This window comes from Onychomys torridus, chromosome 6 (genome assembly GCF_903995425.1).
Source record: "Onychomys torridus chromosome 6, mOncTor1.1, whole genome shotgun sequence".
NCBI lineage: Eukaryota > Metazoa > Chordata > Mammalia > Rodentia > Cricetidae > Onychomys > Onychomys torridus.
Window position 1 is genome coordinate 8271956 of NC_050448.1, and position 10922 is coordinate 8282877.

The following is a 10922-nucleotide window of genomic DNA, read 5'->3' on the forward strand; positions in this document are numbered from 1 at the left end:
ATTTACTCAAATTCTCTCCTGTCCTTAGTTTTCTTTTTAACTGTCAATATAGCAGATTTATAGATCAACATAAAATAATTGATGTCTTTGTTATATTGAGTCATCTTACTGAAGAAGAAGGAATGGGCCCTAATTTATATAGTGTTTATTTTCTACTTGTCTCTGTCTGTCTCTCTATTTCTCTTTCTCTTATGTGTGTGCATGTTCATGTGTGTGTGTGCAGATGCCCATGTAAGTTCAGGGGCTTGTGTGTATACATGCATGTGGAGGTCAGAAGACAATTTCAAGTGTTCTTCCTCAGGTGCTGTGCAGGGTTTCACTGCCCAGGAATTCATGAATTAGACCAGGCTGGCTCCAGCAAGCCATGTCTCACTAGCCTCACCAATTACATCAAGCTGTCTGGTTGACCAGAAAACCCTAGGATCTTCTCTCCAGCACTGGTTATCAGCACATACCAGTGAGGGTCTGGGGGATTGAACTCAGGTCCTCATGCTTGCAAGGCAAGGCCTTTACCAACTGAGCCATCTTCCTTGCCCTGCCCAGTTCCTTGTTCTTGACTCAAGTTTTAGGATTTTCATAACAGGAGGATTGATCTTTAGTAAAACTTCATTTTACTCCTTTACGAAGACCTATGCCTTTCACGAGAAATGAATTCCAAGGTATGTTATTTTTCCTGGACATTTTCACACTATCTTCAAAGGCAGTTGTTCTTGAACAACAATTTTAACTCTGCCTCAGTGGCAAATACAGATAACATATTAAAAACCACCACACACAAAAAAAATTATGTCAGTTTTCCCTCCCTTTATTGGAAGTGTTCCCAGAGGTAAATGTTGTAGCCTAGAGCACCGCCATTTTCTCACTTTAGCATGAGGCTTCTATCCATTTTTCCATCTGGGCTATTTTTGAACAGAAATTGAGAGACATTTCAATGTGAAATCAATTCTAAATAGAGACAGAATCAGCCACCAGGGTTCTGCACTGAATGTCACAGCTATGCGCCAAACAGTTCATTAAATCCTAGAAAAGTATCCCAACTTTTCAGATCCAACCATCACTCAGCAGAAGCCACGGGCCACACAGGCAAGCTTGGGACCACTTTGAGATGACACATGTGCAGAATGGGAAGAGCAGAGGTAGTTTTCTGCAATGTTTCTGCCTCCCTAATTTTGTGGTTAAATATCAAATACATATAGGCATAGACGCAAAGTCATTTTCTTTCAAATCTTATCCTCAAAAATCACCCAGACTTCTTCATGTACTTATGTCGCTCATTTTCATGAAGTTAATGCTGCTGAGGGAAATTCTCTAGATCTAAGTATTACCTGTTATAGACTTATTTAAATAGCTTTCCTACAAACAAGTCATAAATTGGTGGATGCATGGTCTCATCTCTTATTTAAAGAATAAACTCAGGGGAATGCCTCATATTCTTAACTTTCACTGTCTTATGTGTCCCAAGTACTCTTCTAATTAATTTATTGTTGTAGCCTCTCTGTTCTTCCAAGTTGGTGACTGAAATTCTGCTTGGATCTCAGCAGCTAGCCAGGGCTGTGCAAACAGCCCTTCTACAGCTGCCTTTCCTTTTTACAGTTATTCTCATGTAATCAAAACGGAACATTATTTGAAATAGAAATGGCATTTTTGAGGTTATAAAATTTAAGAGTCCTGGTATACCCTAGTGCTAGCTGCATTTGATTTAGAGAGGTTTTATGTAGCAGAAAAAGTCCAGAATGAGATGGAAGTGAGTTTCCTTTAACACTTGTGAAATAGACTGAATTTTTGCAAGTTGTTTTTGTTGATGTGAGGAGAATGTATGGTGCAGCATAATTTCAAATTCTTTTTTCCCTCCTTTTTCTCCCCCCCACCCCAGACAGGGTCTTTCTGTAGCCCTGGCTTCCCTGGAACTCTCTGTAGACCAACCTGGAACTCAGAGGTTGGCCTGCCTCTGCTTCCTGAATGATGGGATTAAAGGTGTGCTCCACCACTACCTGGTTTCAAATATTCTTCAACCTAGGAAATTTCATTATGGAACTTCTCCAAATGAGCATAGAAAATCACCAAATGTTACATATTATGTCTAAATTGCATTCATTATGATGTTTGCTCATAATAATAAGAAATTGGAAACAATACAAATGTCCATCATAAAATAATTGGTTACATAAACTGTACGTGCTGGGAAACTATTAACAATGATGTAAATCTGCATTTGCTAAACACAGCTGAATGGTGTCCGCATTATTAGCCCACGGTCACTGTGCTGGTTGATTTTCCTGCTGTGGTGACGGAACATCTGACAGGACGCCAGGCTAAGGAGAGGGGTTTACTCTAGCTTAAGTTCAAGGGACAGAAGGCCACCATGGTGGGAAAAGCAAGCAGCATGAACATGAGGTGCCTGGTCCCATCCTTTCCCTCTTCAGGAAGGAAGAGAGGGGGGGAGAGACAGACAGACGAAGAAGGAGAGAGAGCGGGGAAGAAAGAAGGAGGGGAGCGGTTAAGACCCACTGCAGCGACCCATTCCCAATAACACATTTCTTCTCCTAAAGACTTAGCTCTTGAAGATCCCACAATCTTCTCAAGAAAAACCATAATCCCGTTAATAATCATACACGTGAACCTGTTGGGGCCACTTCATATTTAGATCACAGAAGTCAGTTTTGCATAAATTTGACAAACTGCTCCTTGTCATCTTTTTCTGTGTGGTTATGGAATTCTGCATCCTCTGGCTGTTCTCCAGCCTAGCCCTTTGCCTCTTCCCTACAGCCACACTGGGTCATCTTTGCTGTAGACACTCATCCCTCTGGAGAACTCCTTACAAAAATGGCCTTATGAGCATATAAACTAGGGCAGTTCAAAGGTTTGTTTCCAAGCCTCTTCCAAACTCTAGGTTCCTTTAGCAAGATGCCAACTTAGTATCACCTCGTGTGTTTAAATGATGGATCAACAGGCTCAAAAATGAACTAGTCTCTTCACACTAACTAGGCTTACCCACTGAACTCTCCATCCTGGCAAATGGCAGCAACACTCATCTGTCAATTGTCTTTAAGGTTAATGTTTTTTCTAACAATTCTACTGATAACCCACTGCTCCCCAGACCACGTGTGTTGCTGCCAGAGCTCCTGATTGGTTTCTGTTTCAACCCTTGCCTGTACACCTGTACAGTCTGTTTTTAATACAGTTTGTGTGTGTGTATCTATCTATCTATCTATCTATCTATCTATCTTCTATATCTATCATCTATCTGTATCTAGAGATATATACAGGATAGAATGACTCTCCTTGTCCAGTTATTTATTTATTTATTTATTTATTTATTTATTTATTTATTTATTTATTTGCAGAGTCATTCTGTACCCCTGGATGGTAGCCTGAAATTCACTGTATATACCAGGGGGTTCTTGAACTTGCAACAATCCTCCTGCCTCTGCTTAGAAGCTATATTTGACTATATAAGCCAGGTCCTATCACTTCTCTGTCTGATGCTGTCAGTGAGGTATCTTCTAACTCCTTTGTGTGGCCTGTGTTCTAGCGGTTCTGTAGTTAGCAGAGGCCTTTCTGGTGTTGGCTAAGTTCACAAGACACATGAAAAAGGCTTTATGTAAGCTCCAGCACTTACTCACCGACCCAGGGTCTCCTGATATGGTCAGTGGGTGGGGATAAATCAGGCCTGGTTGGAGGGGTCTCAGCAAGACTGAGACAATTTTGTTTCAAGCAATCAGATGTTAGGCACTTTTCAAAACAGAGTACAATGGCGGTTGCCATGATATAAGAGCAGTTTGAAGCTACACAGGGTATACAAGGTTAATGTATAACACTAATTGTTCAGCCAAGTTCTGCAAGCTTTGCTGACCTCTAAGGAACACAGAGACATGCAAGTAGCTTGTATACTTCAGGTTCTCAGGAACTGAAAGACACAGCCCAGGAGCCACAGGCTCAAACCTTAAAAACACCTTGAAATATGCCAACTCCATGGTTCCCTACAGTTTTGTACTCATTGTGCATATTAGTTCAATTAACTAGTATTTATCTAGACTTTAGTTCCTTATCTGAAAATAAGAATTGTCTTTCCCATCTACCTCACAGTATAAAGTGAAAATGCTTTTTGTAATATATATAATTTATTTTACTGTATGAGTGTTTTGCCTACATGTATATATGTGCACCACATGTACCTGGTACTCATCATGGTAGCATGGTGGTCAGAAACAGGTGCCAGATCCCCTAAAACTGGAGTTGTAGATGGTTGGGAGCCACCATGAGAATGCTGGGAACTGAAGCAAGGTCTTCTGCAAGAGCAATATGAGTGCTTTTGACATCTAAGCCATGCCTCCAGTCACTGGGAATGCTTATTAATCCTACAGATTCCTTTAAGAACAAGGGTAATTCTACTTCATCAATATGGCTTCTAAAACCTATCTGTTTCTTCTTGCTGATTTCTTGCTATTTCTTGTCTCTTGATTATATGTGATCAGTTTAGCTGCTGCTAACTTGTGACTTCATATGTTAGGCACTCACTGTTAGGATTCTGCCACTCCATCAATATGACCGCACATGTGCAATTCAGTAGCGAAGCAAGGGGTCTTATGTCTTATGTCATCAGTGCCTTGCATAATTGTGCAAATGCATGCAGGGCGGTCACACAATCAGTGCATGCGTGGCATAGCTCCGTAAGCCCACCTGCACCTGTGCAGGGGAATCCTTAAAAAGCTGGACACGGACTCCTCTCTCCTCTTCTGCTTCCCCCCAGCTCTCTCTCCTGCACATGTCTCTGCCCCAGGCCTGGCCACACTCTCTTCCCCGCTTCCTCCTAATAAAGCTCTGATACTGGGTTTTGTCATGCCTCTGACATTTCCTCATACAGTAACCAGTACCACGTATTTAAAACCAACACTTGCAGAGATATGAGACTAACCAAGCCATACTCTCTCAAATAATTTGTGTTCTATTACTGACAAAATGGGCCTGTTGAAAATAAAAATGGCATAAACTATTGCAAGTTCTCCCACAAGAAGGAAGCACATCAGGAGAACAGTGGGAAAGTGCTGGGCTCCCAGCATCCCCTTGGGACCAGAGAAGGGCAGCAATGGAAGGATTTACAAAGCCGACCTTGTTCTGGATCTTAAAACATCGAAGTTACTTTGTTTGACTCGATGTGATAGCTTTTGCTTTATCTTATTATTTTTTATTTTGTCATGTTTAGTCGTGGTCTCTTAGAAGTCTATTCTTTTCTAATGAGAGACAGAAAGGGAGTGAATCAAGAGGAGAGGGAAGGGAGGGGTGGTGGGGAAGAACTGGGAGGAGAAGAGGGGAACTATAATCAGGATATATTATATGACGAAAGAGTCTATGTTCAATAAAAGGGGGGAAATGAAAACAGAAAACACAACCACGGGATCCGGAGCTGGTAACCCAGTGGAAGAAGGGAAAACCTCCCTGGCCATCCCCTTCTCTCCTTTTCAGAACACACTCTATTTGTGACAACTGTATTTACCTCTGCTTGTAAGAGCTGATTATTCACTTTCATTCCCCAAATTTAACTATGTAAAGGGAAGTCATGCTTTTCTTACTCACTTCTATATCCAAGAGTTGAGCATGGTGCTTGGCCCAAGGGGTGGGGAGGAAGATGAAAGGGACAGGCAGGGTGGGGTCTGGGTGGGGGAGAGAAAAGGGATGGGTAGAGTGGGATCCGGGCAGGGAGGGGGTATAAGAAGCAGGGAGGGAAACAGAGTCACGTCACAGGACCTCTTACCAGCTGTGTGAACTAGAACAGGTTTTGTGATCTCCCCCACTTTAATTCCTTTATCTGTAAAATGGGCATAATTACAGCTGGCATTTGGTGAGGTAATCCTCGGGAAGGGGCTTCTCACATTGCCTCGTGGACAGTGTTTGGGTGCTAACCTTAATGGTTAAGGCTCTGACCATCTTGGGCCCATTACAAGGATTCTTCTAGAACAAAATGAAGCTTTAATGGGTTTAATGGCCTCTTTGCCTTCTCTTGCCAAAGATCTCTGTCCCTGCGGTTGACCTGCCTTGTCGTTACCACTGGTGACTTCTCGTCACTCATTTGGAAGGCTCTTGTATTTCAGGCTTGTCCTTGGCTATCTCTCTGATCCAAGTGAGGACCTTCAGGATCCTGTGTGTGACAAATTCTTCAAGGAGATTTGGGTTTCAACAGCAGCTCGGAATGCTACCATTTATGATAAGGTGAGGCTTACTCAACCCTCCCCACCCTTTTTCATTCATTCTTATCACAATTTTATTGATACATAAAATATTATTAGTATAAAATAATCAATATACCTCCATGTTGTAAAGATATCTCTTTGTAGACATTGAAATGCAAAGATCAAAGGACCAGGGATATAGTTCAGTGGTTGGGTATTTGCCTAGTATGCACAAGGCCCTGGGTTATCATTTAGAAGAGGCCATAGTGTCATCCTGTCCTCCATAGGATGCAGGGCTGTCATCAGGGGCTAACCAGCTTTTGAAAGTGTTTAGTGACAAAGAGAAGGTAGGTCATTATCACACTGGTGCTCATCCCATCTCAGCTGGTGTTCAGTGGGAACTGTGTGCAACAGCTCAGCTCTCTGAGTTTTCCTTTTTCTCCCTGTGGTTATTAAAGGGTTTGGTGATGGAATAGATTACCTCAGGAGAAAGCCGGATTTGTTCACCATCTGTGAGAAACTGGTTAAGAATGTGTTCTCCTTCAGGTCTCCCAGAGCCCTCTGCACAGACATGCTGTTTTACTGGGACAGGACAGTCTATGTCACTTTATTTCATACTGAGGATTCCAGGTTATGATCAAGCAGGCCGTATGACAGTTGAATGTTAGAAACTCATCGTACTGCCTCATAAGTCCCCCAAATTGGGGAGAAATAGAGAGAAAAGACATTTGGGTCATAATGGGATAAAGCTGCACATGACCCTGTGGAATTACATCTCTTGGGTACAGGAATGAAGCTGATTCTGGAAGTTCCTGTTTCATTTTTATGCAACACCTGAAATATACAGGGGTAACATGCCGTGGTATCTGAACTATATTTCAGTTAGCAAAGTGTTACATGTTAACAACTGTTGACACTAAGCTTGTTGACATGTGTATCTTTCAAAATGAAAAATTAGAGAAACAGAACTTGGAATTTTCCCCTTAGACAGGAATGTACAGGGAAATTCAGAGATGGTTATTATGTTACAATTTCCTTCCTAGCAAGCATTCCTTACTGCTAGCTTGTCTCTATTCTGTGGCTAATGTGCACCATAGATGATAAAGTAAGAAGTGGGCGTGGCATTTTAAAATGGAAACAAATCTAACTGTTTCTTTGTAGCATATAGAAATAGCAACTCTTGTTGATTGATTTGGTTGGTTGTTTGAAACTAGGACTTACTCCATAGCCCAGAGGGTCTTAAACTTATGTTTCTTCTGCCTCAGCTCCCATGTGTTAGAGATTACAGACATGTGCCACTACACTCAGCTGTAAAGAGTAACCCTTAAGCCTGTGCTTTGACATAAAATTAATGTTTCTAAGACAAAGGTTTTGCCTGTTGCAATGAGGAACATGTACTTCTTTTTAAATAAATAAATCAGTTTCCAATTTGTATTTTAACAGGTGTTCCGTTGCCTTCCGAATGATGAAGTACACAATTTAATACAGTTGAGAGACTTTATAAGCAAGCCCATATTAGCAAAAGATGACCCTGTTCGTGCTGAGGAGGAGCTGAGGAAGATCCGAGGCTTTTTGGTGCAGTTCCCTTTTTATTTCTTATCTGAGGAAAACCTGCTGCCTTCTGTAGGAACCAAAGAAGCCATGGTGCCCATGGAGGTTTGGACGTAAGACAAACTCCGTTGCAAGTCTAGGACTTCTAACCTGAGGACCACATTGTATGGTGACTTCCTAAAGACCTCACAGCCAAACTCAGGCCTGATGCACTCCTGTGACCAACCCATTGGACTCTTTGGAGTGGATGAGGGGTCAGTGGTCACACTGATGTAAGGACTCTCTGCACAAGCAAGCCTTCATCATGTATCCTGCCTGTCCTTGAGAAAAGTGGCTATATTCTTGTTGATAGCATACATTCAAACAATATCAAACACAAATACAAATTCCATGATACATATCAAAAACTCATCTCCTTTGCTAACAAGAATCTACCTGTAACTGTGATCCAAACTGCCAAAAGTTGCCTGAACTCTTTTGTTGTCCTCTGATGCTAATTAATGCAGCTGGGGCCCACCAGGATGTCCTCAGCTTGTCCATACAGCCCTGTTTAAGAGATTGCTGATTGATGAAAGATGTGGAGAGCCAATTTGAAAGTCCCAACGTTCCAGATGATGTTGGACATGCAGGGACAGAACAGGCTTTGCCTAGCTACCCACATCAGGCACTTCTGAGGACAGCAACAGTGGTTCTTGACAGCAAGAAGGATTAAATTCTAATACTGAAGAAGAAATTTCCCTGGTTCCCAAAGATATGTCCTTGTCATTGAGCCCCCCTGATCAAATCTGTAAACATGTGCCGGGTATACCAAAACATAGCAACCAGATAAACACAGATAGAACCTCCAAGGTGTCAGTGGGAATCCAGTTCAGATAAAGGACAAGATTCCCCACAGTCTGTAGAATCCCTGTCCCCCTTAAGCCACTGGATTGATGACAAAGCTGGATTTCTCCATAAGCAATCCAATGGATGTAATTTGTCCTCTAAAAGAAGCAGGGGTGTTATAATGCCTTCCAGCTGACAAGCAGGAGTCTAACCTTATTTACCCTTCAGTCTTTCTGCTATGTCTTCTTTAGGGGAAAAAGTAACTGATTATAAAGATGAGCTGCTTTGCTTGCACTGATAACTATGCAGTAACATTCCAACATGGCTCCCAAGAAGTTGCAATAGTAATTCACATTGTCCCAGTCTGAAATGTGGATATACACTTTCCATTTCAGATGGTATGGTGTCCTTTATAGACCAAATTTCAGGGTTCTTCTCACATCCTAGGAGCATCTGTGGGTTCCTGGAAGCCTCAGATCCTTCTTTGGGGTTCTCTTCAAAGCAACTCCCAACCCATGTTTTCATGAACAAGATGACACAGGACCACAAAACCAGTGTTATGGGTTAATAACAGAGAGACAGTCACATCCGAGGAAGGATGTCACCTCTAGGGAACATTCCACAAATGAGGTGGGATTTGTAATCAACAATGGAAATGAATCTGTTTTTATGAATAGATAACTTATTTCTTATATGACCAGGAATGGTGAGATGATTTCATTCTATAGTTGTAGTGAGTAAGACCCTATGCAGACAAAGGCCACACTGCATTTAAAATATTCAATATGCATATAATATCTAAAGATTTATTATGTTTTATTTTTAAAAATTTTAAACCTTCAAACAGTCAACTAGCTGGTTCTTGGTTTTGTGCCCAATGTTCTGATAAGATCATAATGGACTGGCAAGAATCCCTAATCAGTCATTTACTCTAACCCTTCCCCACTGCACAAATGAGGAAACTGAGTTTGTATGGGAGGAAGGAATGATGTAAGCCTGCCCAACAAATGTGCAGTGGGCTTCTGTCGCCAATGTCAGCCTCTCTTCACTTCATGGTTACCCTGGATTGAGGACATGCAGCTTTCGGATGGCTATCTTATGCTGTGTGAATCCTGTGATCTGTGTTTATTTGTCTCCACCTACTAGAATGGGAGCTGTATATAGCAGGAACTTCATGGGTTATTTATTCTTCAGAGCCTGCAACAGTGCCCAATGCAAAGGAGATGCCGATAAATGTCTGTGGAGTGAATACATGATGTAGAAGAGGAAGCTGATGAGCAGAAGACCACACTGACTCTCCCTGCTGGTTTCTGTGACAAGTTTTCCTACTGCATCTTCTCGAAGATAAGATGCTTACCTGGAAAGAGATGTACTTGGAGGGGCCTTGTAGGAAATTCAGTGTAATAAATACCTTCCTATGGTAACTGTTTACGGAGTTCAGCTGTCTACCAAGATGCCTAGGACATGGGCTCTACCACAAGCTGGTGGCCTTCCATTCTTTGACACCACTACTGCCTTCTAGAAATTACATCACCATATCTGATAAAGACTCTAAAATTCGACTAGTTTATGCCCTGAAAAGCTAGTTCAGATCTGCTCAGCATTTCCTATTAACCACAATCTTTTTAAATGCCAGTCAGCACCCACCTGATGTTCTGCCAATCTTTGTGACTATCTTTGCTTTCAAGAAGCAAAAACGGCTATTGTTAGAAGAGGTGGAGTAGAAAACCGTCAGACCTGTGGGAGCTGCTGTGGACAGGCACCAAGCTGAGTGCTGTGGCAGCAAGTGGGATGCAGCAATCCCTTCAAATCCAGTATCCTTGAAGTGGGGCGGCCTTATTCCTGAGCCATAGTGCAGCACAGAGAAACTTCAGGGACTGATTGTGCATCATATTGTGAAATAAAAATATTTGTCTTTAAAGTGCTCTTTTTTTTTTTTGAATTTTGTAGTTTTTTTAATTTAATTTTACATATCAGCCATGGGTTCCCCTGTCTTCCCCACTCCTGCCCCTGCCCCTCCTTCCCCCCAGCCTACCCTCCCCATTCCCATCTCCTCCAGGGCAAAGACTACCCTAGGGATTCAGCTCAACCTGGTAGATTCAGTCCAGGCAGGTCCAGTCCCCTCCTCCCAGGCTGAGCAAAGTGTCCCTGCATAAACCCCAGATTCCAAACAGCCAGCTCATGCACTGAGGACAGGTCCGGGTCCCACCAAACAGTTCAAGCTATTCAACTGTCTCACTTATCCAGAGGGCCTGCTCCAGCTGGGGGCTCCACAGCTTTTGGTCCATAATTCATGTGTTTCCATTAGTTTGGCTATTTGTCCCTGTGCTTTTTCCAATCTTGGTCTCAACAATTCACACTCTTACAGCCCCTCCTCTT

The 10922-nt window shown here is 42.3% G+C and overlaps 1 protein-coding gene across 7 annotated transcripts in view; it reads left to right on the forward strand.

Annotated features, from left to right (window-relative positions):
• Positions 1-10464, forward strand: part of Pld1 (phospholipase D1) — a 223393-nt gene extending 212929 nt beyond the window's left edge. For all 7 annotated transcript variants that reach the window (XM_036190361.1, XM_036190362.1, XM_036190357.1 and 4 more), the window contains 2 exons: positions 6090-6207; positions 7611-10464. In XM_036190361.1, the coding sequence (XP_036046254.1) occupies positions 6090-6207; positions 7611-7835 (343 nt within the window). In that variant the 3' untranslated portion in view covers positions 7836-10464. The remainder of the gene's footprint in view (positions 1-6089; positions 6208-7610) is intronic.
• Positions 10465-10922: the final 458 nt, after the last annotated feature.